Genomic DNA, 18,760 nt, shown 5'->3' on the forward strand with positions numbered 1-18,760 from the left:
AAAATACCCATATGCATAAAATAAAAATAAATTTTTAGCCAGGCGGTGGTGGCGCATGCCTTTAATCCCAGCACTTAGGAGGCAGAGACAGGTGGATTTCTGAGTCTGAGGCCAGCCTGGTCTACAGAGTGAGTTCCAGGACAGCCAGGGCTATACAGAGAAACACTGTCTCGAAAAACCTAAATAAATAAATAAACAAACAAACAAATAAATAAATTTAAAAAAAAAGTTCTTCATACTTCTCCACAATGTCATCAGGACCCCTGAAATTTTCTCCGAAAGTAAAGGCAAGAGTCAACGAAAGCATACTGAGCCTACATCCTCTTAGGCAAATGGCCCCTGCATACTCCAATGGCTAGCTCTTTTCAGATCAAAGGTACCAAGATGGGCCTGAGTTTAAGGCCTCATTTCCTCCACTCTCATAGTCTATCCAGAAAATCTTCTTCTGACTCAGAGCTAGAAAAGGTTATGGACGTCTTCCTCAATTCTTCTCCCTGCTAGTCTATGGTCAAGCCAATCTAGGGCTCTTTCAGATACTTTCAGAAGAGGGATAACCCCGATAAACTCACCTCCCAGGGACCTGGCTTCCCCACGAATGTAGTTTTGCACCTCCTGGATCCAGAGAAGAACATAACCTTCACCAGAACTGACTTAGGGGCAGAGTCCAGCCCCAAAGGGAGGGCTTGAAACTTTCGAGTTACTCAGGTTGATGCCAGATATCAATCTCATTTATTGTTGAGGGTAAGGCAGATACAGATTTAACCAGTGAGCCCAGGCTATCCTGTAGCTTCTCCTGCTCCATGAAATCACCTCCCTGTGGGTGCTCTATGGGGCATGTTCTGTCTGGAAACTGGCAGTGGGGACATGGCATCAAAATGCTGAGATGGATCTAAGAAGTGCACCAGTGGGACTTTGGAAGATACAGCAAGGGGCAGGGACTAGAGGCAGGTGTGCTCAGCCTCTAGGAGTGGATGTGGGCTGATGGGATGCCTCAGTAGGCAAGGGCACTTGCCACACCAAGCTTGATGACCTAAATCTGATCCCTGGAACCAAATGGTAGAAGAAGAGAGGGGACTCTCCTCCCCACAGATTGTCCTCTGACTGGCATATACGCACTATAGTATGCACACAGGCTTATAATGCCAGGACTCAGGAAAGAGAAGTAGGAGGATCATGAGTTTGAGGCTACCCTGGGCTACATAAAGAGTTCATGCCAGTTGGAACTATAAAGTGAGCTTCATGCTAACCTGAATTGCATGAGACTATGCCTCGAATTTGAAACATGAAAAAGCAGCTGCAAATCCCTGGATAGACGTCTACTCCCCAGTGTCCAGGAACACACATGGTTAGCTGCATAATGTGTACCAGCAGGCCAACAGTGGGCTGAAGCCTTATAGCTGTGGGTGGGGAACGCCCCAGTCACAGCCCATGGCCTTGTGTTCCCCTGTACGCTTCAATGTGTCTCTCGTGGAGCCATTAGCATCCAGGAATCAACAACCAGACAAAAAGTTTTAAGTCCCAGCCTTATCACAGCCTAGGGGTCCCTACGCACCACACGTCTCCATTTTCCCATCTGTAATACGATGAGAAAGGCACATCAGACAAAGCAAAGGGTCTTCATGCTCCTAATCCCTTTTTGTCCGGGGTGTTCATGCTTCTGCGACCTGCTTTCTAAGATCAGGGGTAATTGTGTGTAAAGAGTCATGTGAGCCTCAGTGTGTGTGTGTGTGTGTGTGTGTGTGTGTGTGTGTGTGTGTGTGTGTATGCGCACTCTGGGAGGAGGGGAGACCCTAGAACAATGTCCTTCCTCCAAACCTTCTCAATAGGCGGAAGCCACCGGCTTCCTCCCTTTCCTGTCTCCTGTGCTCCAGTAATGCAGATGGAAGGGACAGAAAGGATGGGAGAAAACAGCCCAACCATCCCCAGATCTGTCCTTGTCATAACCCGCCCCCCACCTCTAATGCCCCCCTTCCAGAGACTTCCAGGCCACACCCATCCCCAGGCTTGTGGGGGCTAGACATGGGAGGACTACAGGCGACAACTCTTCCCACCCCTCTCTCCCCTGCCACTCCTCCCACCGTAACCATCATTTCCTCTTCCTCCCCAGCACCGAGGTGCACTGAGCTAAACAGGCCGAACACTCAGACCCACAGCAACTGACCCCGGGCCCAGCTGGCCTTGGCTGGCCCAGGTCCGCCTCCGGAGTATGGTCTGTTGGGGATCCCCTTTCCTGCTCCCCATTCTTTTCTTGGCCACTCATGTTGGTAAGTCTTCTCCCGAGTACCTCCCTGACTCCTGATTTCAAGGTCTTAAGCCTAGCTACCCAACTCCAAGAAACCCTAGCATAGCATAGCAATAGACTTCATAATATGGTAGTGACCATGGGTTGGGGAAGGGGAAATAGAGAGTTATTGTTTAATGGGTGTAGCATTTCAGATGGACAGGATGAAAGGCGTTATAAAGTTGGGTGTGGTGGTGCACTCCTTTAGTCCCAGCACGTGGAAGACCAGCCAGGACTACATAGAGAATTCCATGTTAGCAACATAGAGACATAGTGAGACCCTATGTCCAAAACAAAAACAAGAGCTGTGGAAATGGGTGGCGATGTTTACACGATGTCGTGAATGTATTTATTAACACTGAATTGACTGTTTACAAATGGTTCTGATGGTAAATTCTAGGGTATATGTATTTTAACACAACTTAAAGATTGGAGGGAAAAGCAGAGACACTGTCATCATCATCATCATCATCGTCATGATTTTGATCCACCAAAAATGAGATCAGGGTGGGGAAAACTCAGGCAGGTGCTCGAAATCACTGCCTGGGGGCGGGGCAGAGGTCAGCAGGGGAGGGCAGAGGTCAACCATCAACTTGGACCTCAGGAGTAACTCTGTTGGACTTAGTCAATAATTCATTGGACAGACAGGCATCAGGTGGCTTTAATTCTAGTACTCAGGAGGCAAAAGCAGGTAGATCTCTGAGGGTTTGAGGCTAACCTGCTCTACATAGCGAGTTCCAGGACAGCCAGAACTACATAAAGAGATCCTGTCTCAAAATAATAATGATAATAATAATAATTTATTTAGCACCAATATTAGCTGGGAATACAGAAATGCCCAAACATATCCAGTGACAATTGAACAATGCTGCCTCCCAGGTTGATACATTTGCTGTTTAAATGGAGCTGTGTATGCAGAGAGCTTGGAGAAGCTTCTGAACGCTAGTGGCAGATTCTTTCAGGCTGGTGATGAGAGAACTAGAAGTCAGAGGCTATCCTTTAGTGGCTCATCGTCTAGTGGGGAGCACAGGCCAGGGACGAGAACCAGACAAAAATAGACATCAGGAGTTCTTGAGGAGTGCTGACAAGAGAGCCAGCTTACTCTGCCATAGGCCTAGAAAACTCTCATGAAGGATTTCCTTAAGAGAGGCAGTCACCAGAGTAGTAAGTGCAAGCTTGGGAGGTATGGAAGCCCATAAGGAAAAACTGAAGAAATATGAGCCAGACTGGCAGCTAAGTGAAGAGTTTAGGCTTGAACAAGCTGGCTCTGCTAGTTTCTAACTGTGCGACCTTGGGCAAGTTCTGAGCTTTTGCTCCCTGGTTATAAAATGGAGCTAATAACACGCACCTCCCAGGACAGGCAGGCCCTGGAAGGAAGGGAGCATCACTAAAGGGCCCGGCGCATAATTGACATCCAATAAACATTCATTATTATGACAGCAGGAACATAGGATGACTCTGAAGTTAGTGTCTCAGGTGATGGGTGTTGTCCTCTGACTCAGAAAACTTGGGAGAGGTGAGGGTTTAGGAAACAGTGATATAAATGCATCTGGAGCTGAAAGGCCACACCAGAGCTACTGACTCAGGGGTGACAGTTAAAGCCAAGAGAGTAGATGAACGTGCTCAAGGAAGCCCAAGAATAGTTATTACAGCACAGGATTTCAACTTCACTGGAGGCCATGATGATGCCATGGAGAAAGGGTGTTTGGTGCCTGCGAGGTGGCCAGGAGATGCCAGCTTCTTTGACTTATGATAGATTGTCAAAAATACGATAAGTGGCCTTTAAATGAATTGATTACCTGATTGTTAATAGGCAGGGAAGGGGCAGGGAAGGAGGGACCTTGGAAGGTCTGGGGTCACAGATCTGAGGCAGGCTAGTCACGCTCTTCCCCTCAGTCTTGCCCAATTTAGGGTACAGATTTTATGCTCCAGTTGCACTAGCTCTGGGCAGCTCCCCTCCCCACGCTATAACATTTCTCATAGTTGAGCGTAGGACGGCCTCTCCCTACGCCTGACCGTTCTCCTTCCTCCTCACACAAGTACCTTCACAAGTCCTTCAGGGTTTTGTTTTTGTTTTTTTCTGTTGAAGCTCCTATCTGCATCTTCTCCTGTCCCCTTACCTGCCCTCCCTCATGCTGGTTAGGTGTTCCTCCCTCTGTGCCAACACCTGCACCTGGGAGGGATGTCCAGGTCTGGTCCTCCAGCTTCCCAAGACAGGACCTAGTCCCACTTGTCTCTCTGGCCAGGTGGAGCTAGTGATTTCACTTCTTCCCCTAACCTATCTTCAATCCCACCCAATCAAATAGTCCTTAATTAGTTAAACAACAAGGAGGGTGTCCTCATGACACTCCAGTCTCGGTGACTCTTCTAACCTGCACCTCCATGGCTGGGCATGGACAAGTGGTTCAGGAATAGCCAGAGTGGAAACGGTTCACACAGGAGTCAGAGCAAACACTGACACTGACAAAGTAAGGAAAGGAAACAGAAGCTCATTCCCTGTCTGGACCAGAGAAGGATGTGTGCTTTTGTTTCTTTCAGGATGGAGAGGCTTGAGGGTAAAGGGCAAGCACCTGTGGGAGGGAAGGGACTGGACAGCAATCTTTGAAAAAGTGAAGTCTTCAGAGGGCACAGTGAAAAATTAACACAAGTCACTGTTGGAGTCCCGCGCTCCTGGGGCAGGATCCACCATGGAGTCACTATTGTCTGGTCCCAGGTGCATCTGTGGACTTAACATTGCTAGCCAACCTGCGCATCACCGACCCCCAGCGTTTCTTCCTGACCTGCGTGTCTGGTGAGGCCGGAGCAGGGAGGAGCTCGGATGTCTGGGGCCTGCCTCTGTTACTGGAGAAGGATGATCGCATCGTGCGCACCTTCCCGCCCGGACAGCCCCTGTACCTGGCACGCAATGGCTCACACCAGGTCACGCTGAGGGGCTTCTCCAAGCCCTCGGATTTGGTAGGTGTCTTCTCCTGCGTGGGTGGTGCTGGTGCACGGCGCACTCGAGTCCTCTATGTGCACAACAGCCCGGGAGGTAAGTCTCTGGCTTACCAGGAGATGGAGCGCCAGAGGGAGGGCTGTATTGTAGCTCACTGACCTTACCTCTCATCCTCAGCACACCTGTTTCCAGACAAGGTCACACACACAGTGAACAAAGGTGACACCGCTGTGCTTTCTGCACGTGTGCACAAGGAAAAGCAGACTGACGTGATCTGGAAGAACAATGGTGAGAGGCATTTGGTGGGACAGGGAGACCCATGATGCTAACATCCCAGGACCTCCATCCATGGCCCTCCATATACTTAGTCTATTACCCTGATGCACCTGCCATCCTTCTGGACAACCTCCAGGGCCTTCCCTCTCATCTCTAGCTCTGAGCTACCCACCTTCGGTACTACGAGGACCTCTGGCCAGCTACCTCTTAAGTATTATGTTAAGCCCTCATCTCTGACCCTCCCCTGGGAGTTAGCAGGTGCTGTCACATGGCCTGCCTAAGAAGAGCAGCAGTCCCCATGGAAAAGAAGAGAGTTGGTAACGTGTGCCCAGCACAGGCCAAGGGAAGTCTAACCTCTCTCAAAGACTTGCCTAACTGAGATCCTTGATGCCCAAGGCAGACATATGCTGGTGTCCATAGAGATTTGTGGGTCTCAACTCTGTGCCTGCCCACAACCCTGTCCTTATCCACTTTGTGGAAGGACTCTTTTTGCTTAAGTAGCCCCCAAAATGTCTGCCTCACCCCCACAATCTGCTGGCTGCCTCTGATACTTGGCTCCTAAGAGAGATCTTTTTCCTTGGGCAGAAGGCTTTGAACCAGAGGGAGCTGTAAAAGTGGGAAGGGAGACCTAAGTCTCTGCAGTTTGTCTGGAGTTCTTATCAAAGACAGGAAGGAACAGGGCTGAATGTTTGACTAACTGTATGGATTCTAGATGGAGAGGCTGGGAAAGAGCCCTGAGAGGCAAAGGAGCCAGACAGAGGAAGAAACAGCATGCTAGGAGGCAGGCAGGGCTAACAAGAACAAAAGCAGGAGGATCCGACATACCAGATGCTTCAGGAGGCATTTAGGGATTCAAGAATGTTAGGGGTCAGGCAGGATGTGGTGGGGTACAGGGCTGGAGATCTGAGCAGGGACCAAACTGGTGAAAACAACTGCCAGGGGATTGGTTGTCATCCTGGGACAATGGGGAGCCCTGAGAGCCTGCAAGAGTAGTGGGGTACAGAAGAGTCTAAAAGTTGTAAAAGGAGGCCCCTGGCTGTCTGGTAGAGCGTGGGCAGACAGGGCCAGCGTGGAAGTGGGGAGCCCCTGTAAAAGGCATAGAGGAAGGGCTGGACTATGAAATGAAGATGAGAGAGAGGACAGATTTGGTGTGTTGGGAGGCTCAGAGCCTCCTGCTTCCTGGCTTGGGTACTAGTATCTGGTAGTGTCCTCAGTCTGATCACTGTGGGCAGGGCACAGTGGTGTGACCACAGCGGAGGGAGGTAACACCAGCCCTTCATATGATTCTGAGGGCCCCCGATTGTGTTCCCCAGGATCCTACTTCCATACCCTAGACTGGCATGAGGCACATGACGGGCAGTTTCAACTGCAGCTCAAAAACGTACAGCCACCATCAAGTGGCATCTACAGTGCCACCTACCTAGAGGCCAGCCCCCTGGGCAGTGCCTTCTTTCGGCTCATCGTGCGAGGTAAGGGGCAGAAGGCAGAGGTGATGGGGGAGGCTGTGAACTGTGTATGGTCTTCCTCTGGGTCTCAGGGTCCATGAGGGCCCCAGAGCTACCCTAGTCCTCAGCAGCTGTAGACAGGTGGATAAAGGTCAGCTACTGAGAACACTTTCCCCCAGGCTGTGGGGCTGGACGCTGGGGACCAGGATGTGCCAAGGATTGCCCAGGCTGCCTGCATGGAGGTGTCTGTCATGACCATGATGGTGAATGTGTGTGCCCCCCAGGATTTACTGGTACCCGCTGTGAGCAGGGTAAGTGGAAAAGCTAGGACTTAGGCAGGAGAGCATGCCTGGTCAGGAGAAGATTCTGAAACCCTGGAGATGAAGCTTAGCACGTGAGGCCCGACAGAGCCTGTATACTACACATCTTGTTTTCAGCCTGCAGAGAGGGTCGTTTTGGACAGAGCTGCCAGGAACAGTGCCCAGGCACAGCAGGCTGTCGGGGTCTCACCTTCTGCCTCCCGGATCCCTATGGCTGTTCCTGTGGATCTGGGTGGAGGGGAAGCCAGTGCCAGGAAGGTATGGACTAAGCTACCTTCTGTGTGCCTGACCCTGACTTGAAGACCAAACCCTCCGATCCCCTGACCAGTGCCCACCACCACCACTGCAACAGCCTGCTGGATAGCTTGTGCCCTATCTGTGCTCTGTGGGGCCTGACCTTCCCTCTGTAACCGCATCACTTCTATTCCTAGCATGTGCACCTGGCCATTTTGGGGCTGATTGTCGCCTCCAGTGCCAGTGTCAAAATGGCGGCACTTGTGACCGGTTCAGCGGCTGCGTCTGCCCCTCTGGGTGGCATGGAGTCCACTGTGAAAAGTCAGGTATGCTCAAGACAGGTGATCTTTCATCAAACACATCTCTACCCAAGTCCTTTCCTCAGGGGGGTTCAGATGTGGTGGATATTTTCACCATTCAGGTACCCACACTGTGAAGGCCAGCAGCCTAGGGTGACCCTGATCAGTGTGAGAGTCTTGAAGGACTCAAGATCTGAAATTGAATGTGGAAGACACAAGAGAGATGATTGGGAAAGAATGTGAAGAAAATTGAGACCCTGCTTGTATACTGGGACAATAATGTAGGGGCTAGGGGAGCGGTCAGCAGGAGTCATGTGACAGAGCCTTTGAATACAGCCCGAGGCTTGCTGCTTAAATGTGAGGAGCTGAATAGAAATTGCTGAAGAGTGTGTGCTGGTCAGACTCGTATTTGAGGAAGAACCGTGAAAGGAGTACAGAAGCCATAAGTGAAGGAGTTGACAGGCATAATGTCTCAAACTTACAATCTTAGCACTCAGGAGACTGAGGCAGGAGACTTGTCTGGAGTTCAAAGCCAGCTTGTGCTACAAAGAGAGTTTTTGAGTTTTAGGTCAGCCTAGGCTGTAGCGTGAGACAGTGGGACACACACACACATACAGAGAGAGAGACAGACAGACAGACAGACAGACAGAGACAGATCAGTTAAATTTAGCTTGTTTGGGCTGGCAGAGTGGTGAGGGTCTAACTCTGGGTCTTAGAATATCCTGAGAGATATGATAGGGGAACTCCAGACCTGGCTAGATGTGGGGCTGAAGGAACCATATAGGACCTTGCTGATTTCAGTTTTAAGTGGCAGGACAGACAGTAGGACCTTCACTGAGATGCAGAATATAGAATGGGGCAGGAGGAGTACATTTTGGTGGTTATATGGCTGCCCCAGGATCATTTAAGATGGCTTCCCTCTCTTTCTCTTTCTAGACCGGATCCCCCAGATCCTCAATGTGGCCACGGAGCTGGAGTTCAACTTAGGGACGATGCCCCGGATCAACTGTGCAGCTGCAGGGAATCCCTTCCCAGTACGCGGCAGCATGGAACTCCGCAAGCCAGATGGCACCATGCTCCTGGTCAGCCCTAGTCACCCCAACCTACTGTCTGCTCCCCCATCTCACCAGCTTGACAGTTCATTCCTTGGGTCTCTAACCCAAGGAACTTCTTATAGGCTCTGCCCACTGTCCTGGCCATGACTTAAATAGGGCAGGCTAACTGGTGAGGGGATGCCACGGGGTCTGTGTTCCAGCAATCGTCAGTACTGACTCATACCTGTCTCAGAGCATGCACTCTGTTCCCTGTCTCCCTGTCTCAGTCTACCAAAGCCATTGTGGAGCCAGACAGGACCACAGCTGAGTTTGAGGTGCCCAGCTTGACTCTTGGGGACAGTGGTTTCTGGGAATGCCGAGTATCAACGTCTGGTGGCCAAGATAGCCGGCGCTTCAAGGTCAATGTCAAAGGTTAGTGGTGTTCTAAGGTTTAGGGAATGGATGGCACTCAGAGTAGGTACTTTCTAATGCTGCTCAGGCTGGAGATCTTAGCAGGAAAGGCAAGGGCTTCCAAGGGCAAAGCTTAGCCTCAGGCTAAGAAGAAGACTGACAGCCAGTCAGTGTCAATGCTGAAACACAGCTAGGTCCCACCTGGAAAAGACATCCTATGGTTCAGAAACTCGAGACATTCTCCAGCCTCACCCTGCCTCCTGCATATTCATGGACCACTTACCACAAAACCCAGGGTCCCTGTAACTCCACCTCTGAGATGCTACTCCTTTCTCTGATTCTCCTCACATGGACACACAGGAACAGCAGACAGGTAAACCTGTTTGGCTCCTCAAAGGGGACACATACACAGGAGACTGTTGGGTGAATGAGAGAGCTACCAAACACTCAGAGCAGAGAACTGAGTGTCCTCTCCACCAACATGGCATCTTTTACTTCATCACTGTAAGCCCGGGCACCCCAGTCCCCCAAAAGGTCCTCATGTTGTCTCGTTTTTATCTCTCCCTCCCTCTCCTGTTATTCATTGCTATCTTCTGCTTCCCAATCCCTCACCATCTCTAGCCACTGTCCTCTCCACCTCTATCTGCTCATTCTTTTAGCAGAGTGCTGGACCCAGCCCTCCACTCAACTTGGATTCCAAGTGCTCTCTACAAGTTCTGTCACCTTAAGCAAGTCATGGAGCTTCAGTTTCTCACTGTGGAAAAGGAGGAGATGAGCGCCCCCAAGGCCAGGCCGCTAGGAAGACTAGATGATGCATCTAAGTAGTTATCACAATGGCTGACGGGAGGCAGGCTCAATATAGCAGATAATTGTTATGTAAATGACATCTAGTGCCAAGATGTCAACCCTTCCCTGGCAACATCACATGTGTTCTGTAGTCGGGACTTCTCTCCTGATGCCAGCCCTGCATGGTGAAACTCCACGAGGCAGGGCATCTTCTGTGAAGGTCTGTTCCCAATGTGGAAATGGATGTCCACTGTATACCAGCCCTTTCCTCTAGACTCTGGTCCCCTGCATGAGCCACAGACACTGGCAACTCCTTAGGATCCAAATTGGACCCTCATCTCCCCCAGCTCCTACCTGCCCCTGACAAACGGTTGCCACCTTTCACACCTTCACCTCGCCACCCTGCATCTTCCGCACTCCATACCCCCTTCCTCCCTCCTTCCCTTCTCTATTTCTTTTATGCTTCCTGGAAAAGTCAGTCTTTTTGGAAGAAGACAAGGAACATATTTAGGCATTAATACAATAATCTAGAAAGAAAAGCTGAGGCTGGAATGGGGGCAGTGACTGTGGAGGCGCCAGGCAGAAACAGAAATACTGCTGGAGAGTACTGACTGGTTCGAGGTAGCCTAGTCAGACAGACCTAGTTCAAATTCTCTTAGCTGTGTATCCTTAGGCAAGTTGCTCAATGTCTCTGAGCCCCATTTTCTTCATTCATGACCACAAGAATTAGTGCTTGTGCATAAGAAGCATCAACTGCAGAGCAGATGCCTCTTTACTGGCAGGATTTGTCTTTAAAAAAAAATCAATAGATCTGTGAATGATAAAGGGGAGGGCACAGGATACCTAGGTGGTAGCCTGCTGTGTGTTCCAGCTTCTCTCTCTACTGAATGCTACAAGGACAGAGAGGTGTTTCCCAACTTCTGTCTGGCCACACCCTCTCTCATCTAGCATCTTTTGATATACTTAAGTTCTTATGACCAGGTTCCTGGGACCCAAGCTACCCAGAGACCAGAACTTCCTTCCCTGGGCCGTGGCCATCCCAGTCATCTGCTGAGCTTGGTGTCCTCCTACCTCACTAGATAAGCCCCAGATCTGAACTAAGATCTGGAGGTGCTCACTGTCCAAGCCCAGAGTGCTCCCCTGTCCACAGACCCTTACTCACCCCAGTTTTTTTGGCAGTACCTCCAGTGCCTCTGACTGCACCTCGGCTCCTGGCCAAGCAGAGCCGTCAGCTTGTGGTCTCCCCACTGGTCTCCTTTGGTGGGGATGGACCCATCTCCTCTGTCCGTCTGCACTACCAGCCCCAGGACAGCAAGATTGCCTGGTCTGCCATTGTGGGTGAGTGGGGACAGAGTTAGGGGATGGGGCGTTGGGTAATAGTGAGGGACGGGGTGGGAATAGAAAGGAAGAAGGGGCTGCTACAAAAAGAAGGTGCTAAGGACATGCTTGGGACCAAGGATGTGTGTGGCACACCTCACCCACAGTGGATCCCAGTGAGAATGTGACATTAATGAACCTGAAGCCAAAGACAGGCTACAATGTTCGTGTGCAGCTGAGCCGGCCAGGGGAAGGAGGAGAAGGAGACTGGGGACCTTCTACCCTCATGACTACTGACTGTCCTGGTGAGAAGTCAAGATATATCCCTTGCTGTCCCCTCAGGGTTTCCTGCCATGCCCACTCAGAATATGTCTTGGTCCACCTCCAAAGACCCCTGCCTTTCCAGTGGAGTTTGTCCCAGCCCTGCCCACTGGGGATTATTGGCCCATTTAGTCCCCAGCACCCACTGGATGGTTCTGACTCCTCCTGACCTCTGGCCGCAGAGCCTTTGCTGCAGCCGTGGCTAGAGAGCTGGCACGTGGAGGGTCCTGACAGGCTACGTGTGAGCTGGTCTCTACCCTTGGTGCCGGTGTCTGGTGATGGTTTCCTGCTGCGCCTGTGGGACGGGGCCCGGGGACAGGAGAGGCGGGAGAACATCTCATCCCCCCAGGCCCGCACTGCCCTCCTGACTGGACTCACTCCTGGCACCCACTACCAGCTGGATGTGCGGCTGTATCACTGCACTCTCCTGGGCCCCGCCTCACCCCCTGCGCATGTACACCTGCCCCCCAGCGGTAGGTGCACTCTGGGAATGTTGGGCTAGGGATAAGGGGAAGTTACAAGAGACTGGGTAGATGTGGAGAGAACCCAGAATGAATGGGGAAGGTAGAAGATACCAGGAGGACACGGGTCACTTAGAGCACGTGGGGCGGGGACACATGAGAAGATTATGACTCTTGTGAAGAACAGGGCCATGGGAGACTCGGGGAGCATAAACTACTGAGAGCTTGGAGAGGCAAGGTGACCATGGGAAGGCAGTGTGGAGGTGGAGGTACCTTGGGGATGGAGATGAGTCCAAGCAGGAGGAAAGAGGGGGAGGGTAGCACAAGGCTCCTATGCAAGGATCCACAAAGCAAACTATATGCTAGAGTGACTGCACTGACCCCACAGCTCTATAACCTTGACCAATCTACCCCTTCCTTCCCCTTCCCATCTTCCCAGGGCCTCCAGCTCCCCGCCACCTCCATGCCCAGGCCCTCTCAGACTCTGAGATCCAACTGATGTGGCAGCATCCTGAGGCTCCCTCTGGGCCTATATCCAAGTACATTGTGGAGATTCAGGTGGCCGGGGGCTCAGGAGACCCACAGTGGATGGATGTAGACAGACCTGAGGAGACAAGCACCATTGTCCGTGGCCTCAATGCTAGCACACGCTACCTTTTCCGTGTGCGGGCCAGTGTGCAGGGTCTTGGCGACTGGAGCAACACAGTAGAAGAGGCCACTCTGGGCAATGGTGAGAGGATGGAGCCTACGGACCCCTAGGCTCCCAGGGCTGTACTTTGCATGTGCCCCTTCACCTTACCCCCAACCTTGGAGCTAAGGCATCACAAGACTTCTAGTATCAGGATGTTCAAACTCTCCCTCTGTGGGATCCCATGGTGGCTCTGGGTTCCCTGATCCAGGCCATCTCCTCAATGTGTCCCTCCTTGTGTTTAGGGCTGCAGAGTGAAGGCCCAGTCCAAGAGAGCCGAGCAGCTGAAGAAGGCCTGGATCAGCAGCTGATCCTGGCTGTGGTAGGCTCTGTGTCTGCCACCTGCCTCACGATCCTGGCTGCCCTTCTAGCCCTGGTGTGTATCCGAAGAAGCTGCCTACATCGGAGACGCACCTTCACCTACCAGTCAGGATCGGTCAGTGCCTGGTACCCACTGGGTTCATGGTCCTTTCTATTGTCTGTGATTGGGACATACATGTATGCACACGCCTGTCCATGCCACAAGTTTTAAGGTACATTAAGTGACCTTTTAGGATACAAAATAGAACTTTCTTTTCTTTCTTTCTTTTTTTAAAAACTGAACTTAGCTCTTTGGATAGCCCATTCGCATTAATGACGGGGTAATTAGCATTCTCAGCTTAAAAGAAGTCAGCTTCTTCGTATTTCACCAGGCCTCATTCCAGGCTTAGAGGACGCCATTTGGAATCATCTTCTTCACTTACCCACACCGTGGGAGGTACCGTCAGCTTGGGTCACATGCCAATATCCCGGAGGGACAACTAGGGCCCATGCTGGCCTCTGTCTTCATGGGCCCTCCCTTACTTGGAAGCCAGCCTTTATCTGTGTTCTGAATCCTCCTGGCTGTAGCTCTCATCCTGGTTTCCACCCTTTTATTCTTTCTTTCTTTTTTGAGATAGGGTCTCTCTATGTAGACTAGGCTAGCCATGAACTCAGAGATGGCCTGTCTCTGCCTCCTGAGTGCTGGGATTAAAGATGTGTACCACCATGCCCAACACCAGACTATACTCTTAAAGGTTCCAGGCTCTCTCTGAGAAACCGTTCACCTGTGCTTAGCTGTTCCCCTCAAAGGGCAGCAGTGTGTGGCCACACTGTTCACATAATTGCCTTTGACCCTCTAGACATGTACAAAGCCTGCAGCCTCACCTGTGCTCCCACAGGAGAGAGGTTCACTCTACAAACTTTCCTGGGGTTTTAGTCTTCTTACAGGCCATGCCTCTGGCCCTCAGGCCTATACAGACATGGGAAGGGGTGCTGATACTCTTCAGGAACCCAGACTCACCCTCTCTTATCATGTTCACCCATCCCATCACTCCCTTGTCACTTAGAATCAGAACTCTGGCCTCAGCCCTTTCTGCTTGGGCTCTTGCTATGTAAAGCCACTTAAGAGAAATTTAGAGCACCAGCAAAAATATCGGAAAGAAAGGAAGAAACAACACCTTCCCCCACCCCCTCTCTGTAGCACTAATTCTTGTATAGAAAGACCAGTGATCAAGACTGGTGTCTGTTGTACCTTTAAAAATCCCATCCAGAGTCCTGAGATTCAACTGGCTCCTTTGTCTGAGTTCTGTTGATCTTGCCTCTGGCAAGAAAGCCATTTCCACCACGGGAGGCGGGGAGAGGATGACAAGGCCAGATGCTGAAGCAAGGCAGGGAGAAAACAGCCTTTAAAGTGCATCTATTTGCTTATTACCAATATCAATATAGATGTTCCTGCACACAGCTATTCACGCTCATGTGTGTGCCGTGTAGTGGGGCAGAAGTGCATCCCATGTATGTACGCATGTGTCCCTCTGCCCTCATGTGTATCTCTGAATGGATGCGACTGCATGTGATGCAGCCACAGAACATACATGTGTACTCTGTTGTATGCCTCAGCTGCACATGCTCCAAAGGAACCCACGTGACCTGTGTCCCCAGCACCTACACATCAAGCTAATCACCAATTCACTTAGGGAGGTCACTGAATGGTCCATCTGGACCTTGCTCCGGATTCTCAAATCACAACTCCTTACTCTGCTCAGCTGCTGCCTTTTCCTTCATCAACCCTGCCCAGGATACCCCTGCTCCGTAGAGGGAGCTGGACACTCCTCACTGTTAAATCCTTGAATCCTGGCCTGGGATAAGAACTGTGTCTAGACACCAAGTAGTGGAATAGGGAGTGTTGCTGCTTCTGCTACCGTAAAGAAAATCTGTCTACATGCTCCCGACAGCTCAGGGCTTAGCATGCCCTGAACTCTCAAGAAATTCACCCACAGTGGCATGAGTAAATGAATCAACAAAGCCTACCTGTGGGGTTTGCACAAAGACAGGAAGTTTACTTTTCCCATCACACCTCATTTCAATTCTCTGCTTAACTATTAGAATTTTTTTTAGTCCATTGATCTATCCATGATTTGGCAACTTACCCATTAACCCAGGTTCCACCTTGCATCAAACCCCACCCACTAACCCCCAGAGTGATGCTCTCCTAATTTGTTTTCTTAGCCACTTGTCCACCTCAAAAATACCTGTGGCTATCACCTGTGATTCTGTGTAGTGTCTGTCTCTGTAGGTGTGGCCCAGGCTACCCACCAGAGTGCTCTCTGTCTGGCTCTGTCTATCTGTCTAACCACTGGCCCCTCTCTCTGTATGTTTCTTTGTTCCTCCATTTGCCCCCATATCTCTTGTGTGGACTGGCTGTCTATTCATCCCATCCCATGAAGGGTGAAGAGACCATCCTGCAGTTCAGCTCAGGGACCTTGACATTGACCCGGAGGCCGAAGCCACAGCCTGAGCCCTTGAGTTACCCTGTGCTGGAGTGGGAGGACATCACCTTTGAGGACCTCATCGGGGAGGGCAACTTTGGCCAAGTGATTAGGGCCATGATCAAGAAGGACGGGCTCAAGATGAACGCAGCCATCAAGATGCTAAAAGGTCCTTGGTCATGACTCCAGACCCCAGCCCTTTGCTCTCTCGTTATCCCACACATACCAGCTCCCCACCTAGCTCCCCCAACAACTGACCCCTCCCAGAGAGACCCCTGGCAAAAATTGACACTGACTTCTCTACACAGAGTACGCATCTGAAAATGACCATCGAGACTTTGCAGGCGAACTAGAAGTCCTGTGCAAACTAGGACACCACCCCAATATTATCAACCTCTTAGGGGCCTGTGAGAACAGAGGTGAGCCCTGAGTTCATTTGCTATTCCTTCCAGACCTCTGGCCTCAGCTATCACCCGCCTCACATAATCGACTTGTGGGGATCCCTACATTCCCTGCTCATCACAGGATTCTCCTGCATGCTGCATGCCCATCTCTTACCACCGGGTATTGTTCATAACAACACACGGCCTTTGTATAAACTGTCACCCTGTGTCTCCTTACCTCCCAGGTTACTTGTATATTGCTATCGAATATGCCCCCTATGGAAACCTGCTAGATTTCCTGAGAAAGAGCAGGGTCCTGGAGACGGATCCAGCATTTGCTCGTGAGCATGGAACAGCCTCCACACTCAGCTCCCGGCAGCTGCTGCGCTTTGCCAGTGATGCAGCCAACGGCATGCAGTACCTTAGTGAGAAGCAGGTGTGTGTGTGTGTGTGTGTGTGTGTGTGTGTGTGTGTGTGTGTCTGTGTGTGTGTATACCAGTAGGGAGCAGGGAGGCCACTGTTTAGACCTACTCGGGTTGTTCTAATCAGGTATGGGAGGTACGAACAGTGAGAAGGAAGGACACAATCATAGGCTCAGGCCCTGGTGCTGAGTGACTATAAATGCTACAAGGAGAGAGAAGAGGACAAGAGGCAGATGGGGAGAAGGTGATGGATTTGAAGTCTCTGAGGGACATCCTGGGTGGAAGTGTGCAAGATGTGGGTACCAAGACAGGCCTGGGCTGGAGCCAGTGTCGGGGCTGCTACTGCAGCACAGTGACTACAGCATCCAGCAGGGAGGACATGGAGACCCACTGAAGAGGCTGCGGTGGGAGCCCGAGTTTGATAGGGTGGCGGGAGTGCCAGAGGGACACTGTGGCCTGAACGAAGGCATTTTACAGACAACAGAGTTTGAGTCTTTGGAAGGAGAGAGAACATGGAGGTCACTTACAGACTTTCATCAATAAGGGAGAGGGGACAAGACAGTAGGGAAATGGAACATGGGGCATTAAAAGAGAAAAGGTCACATGGGGCAGTGGCAGAGGCCTGTGATCCCAGCTCTTCGGAGATAGAGGTGAACGGGTCAAGAGTTCAAGGCTAACCTGTGCTACTTAGTAAGTACCACAGGCTAAGACTACATAGTCAGACTCCATTTCAAAAGATGAGGGGGAGGGAATGGAAGAAGAGAGAAAGAAGAAGAAATCAAGCAGGGGTTGGGGGGTGGGGGGTGGGGGAGAGAAGCAGGCAGCAAGTCAATCACCCCCAGTCCCAGAAAGACAGATACTACCTGAACTTGTGTTCCAAGTCAGGGGAAAGATTGGGTGAGAGCCAGCAGGGAGTTTTCTTGGACCCTAGTCAGCTGACCCACGGCTGAGGCACATGTGGGTGGGAGGACGCAGGGGCTGCTACTGGCCCCATGCGCCAGAGCCCCTCATCCCTCCCTTCCCCGACTTCTTACATTGCCTGCAGTTCATTCACAGGGACCTGGCTGCCCGAAATGTGCTGGTCGGAGAGAACCTGGCCTCCAAGATTGCAGACTTCGGCCTTTCTCGTGGGGAGGAGGTGTATGTGAAGAAGACAATGGCAAGTTTCATTCAGACTTCCCCACTTAGCGTCCATGCCTGAACCTACCCCTCAAGCCCCTTAAAAAGCCCTTTCTTCCATCTTGGCTCTTAGACCCTTTCCTTCACAGGGCCGCCTCCCTGTGCGTTGGATGGCCATTGAGTCCCTCAACTACAGCGTCTACACCACCAAGAGTGACGTGTGAGTATGGGAGGGGGCATTGCTGAGCACTTGGCCCCCTGGGACACTCACGCATGCACACACACACCATGACCATCTTAGCACACTTCCCCTGTCTCTGGGTATGCCCATCTCAGTCAGTCCTGTCTACTGAGCTGCTGTTCCTGTCCCTGAACCCTTGGACTGACCTGCTCTCACTCACTGCCTCTGACCACCCACTTCCTGCTTCTGCCCCAAGACTCCCTAGAGTCTCCCTCCACACTAGAACTCCCTGCCCTGGCCTTAGGCATGACATGCCCCCGCACAGAGCCTCTTCCCATGCAGGATGCACAGAACAAGAGCGCTTACAGCCAGGATGTGGATCTTGTTCTTAGCTCTGTGACCTTGGCACAGAAGCTAACCCTTCAGACCTCAGTGTTTCCACCTGTAAAATAGTGAAACGGTAAAGCCCAAATCACAGAGCTGTTGTGAGTTAGGTAATCAGTGCTCAGAACATAGCAAGTGCTCAATAAAAAATGTCAGCTAAAAATGTTCTCAATACAGGGCTAGAGATGGTTGTGTAGGTAAGAGCAATGGACACTTTTCCAGAGGAACTGAGTTTGATTCCCAGGACCAACGTGGTGGCTCACAACTGTCTATAACTCCAATTCCAGGGGATACAGCACCCTCTTCTGAATTCTGTCTGCACCAGAGGTGCACATGTTGTACATATTCGTGCCCACAGACAAAAACCTCACTCCCAAAACGAAATCTAAAAATACTAAAAAGAAAAGAGAGAAAGAAATTCTTTAAAATGTTAGTTCTGAGGACTGGGGAGATGGCTCGACTGGCAGAGCACCTGCTCTGAAAGCATGATGGTTCAAGGTCAGATCTCCAGCACCCACGAGGTGTGGGGAGGTAGAGAGAGGGATAGAAAGAGGTGGGAGGGGAGGGGAGGGAAGGGAAAGGGAGGGAGGGTATGCAGCACACACTGTAGTCCCAGCACTCGGGAGGCAAAGACAGGAGGATCCCGGGCTCTTGCTAGCCAGTCTATCAGAACCAGC

General features: G+C 51.2%; 1 protein-coding gene across 1 annotated transcript in view; it reads left to right on the forward strand.

The window, feature by feature from the left end:
• Nucleotides 1-2,088: 2,088 nt before the first annotated feature.
• The window catches only part of Tie1 (tyrosine kinase with immunoglobulin like and EGF like domains 1), a 19,168-nt gene continuing 2,496 nt past the window's right edge, over nucleotides 2,089-18,760 (forward strand). The window contains exons 1-19 of the mRNA XM_028786414.1: nucleotides 2,089-2,264; nucleotides 4,995-5,312; nucleotides 5,394-5,504; nucleotides 6,806-6,961; nucleotides 7,117-7,248; nucleotides 7,375-7,515; nucleotides 7,689-7,817; nucleotides 8,727-8,872; nucleotides 9,112-9,256; nucleotides 11,201-11,359; nucleotides 11,506-11,643; nucleotides 11,842-12,132; nucleotides 12,560-12,850; nucleotides 13,054-13,244; nucleotides 15,553-15,763; nucleotides 15,903-16,013; nucleotides 16,223-16,413; nucleotides 17,445-17,558; nucleotides 17,668-17,738. Coding sequence (XP_028642247.1) covers nucleotides 2,207-2,264; nucleotides 4,995-5,312; nucleotides 5,394-5,504; nucleotides 6,806-6,961; nucleotides 7,117-7,248; nucleotides 7,375-7,515; nucleotides 7,689-7,817; nucleotides 8,727-8,872; nucleotides 9,112-9,256; nucleotides 11,201-11,359; nucleotides 11,506-11,643; nucleotides 11,842-12,132; nucleotides 12,560-12,850; nucleotides 13,054-13,244; nucleotides 15,553-15,763; nucleotides 15,903-16,013; nucleotides 16,223-16,413; nucleotides 17,445-17,558; nucleotides 17,668-17,738 — 3,104 coding nt within the window. The 5' untranslated portion in view covers nucleotides 2,089-2,206. The remainder of the gene's footprint in view (nucleotides 2,265-4,994; nucleotides 5,313-5,393; nucleotides 5,505-6,805; nucleotides 6,962-7,116; nucleotides 7,249-7,374; nucleotides 7,516-7,688; nucleotides 7,818-8,726; nucleotides 8,873-9,111; nucleotides 9,257-11,200; nucleotides 11,360-11,505; nucleotides 11,644-11,841; nucleotides 12,133-12,559; nucleotides 12,851-13,053; nucleotides 13,245-15,552; nucleotides 15,764-15,902; nucleotides 16,014-16,222; nucleotides 16,414-17,444; nucleotides 17,559-17,667; nucleotides 17,739-18,760) is intronic.

The sequence above is a fragment of the Grammomys surdaster genome, unplaced genomic scaffold, assembly GCF_004785775.1.
Source record: "Grammomys surdaster isolate TR1022 unplaced genomic scaffold, NIH_TR_1.0 100, whole genome shotgun sequence".
Classification (NCBI taxonomy): domain Eukaryota; kingdom Metazoa; phylum Chordata; class Mammalia; order Rodentia; family Muridae; genus Grammomys; species Grammomys surdaster.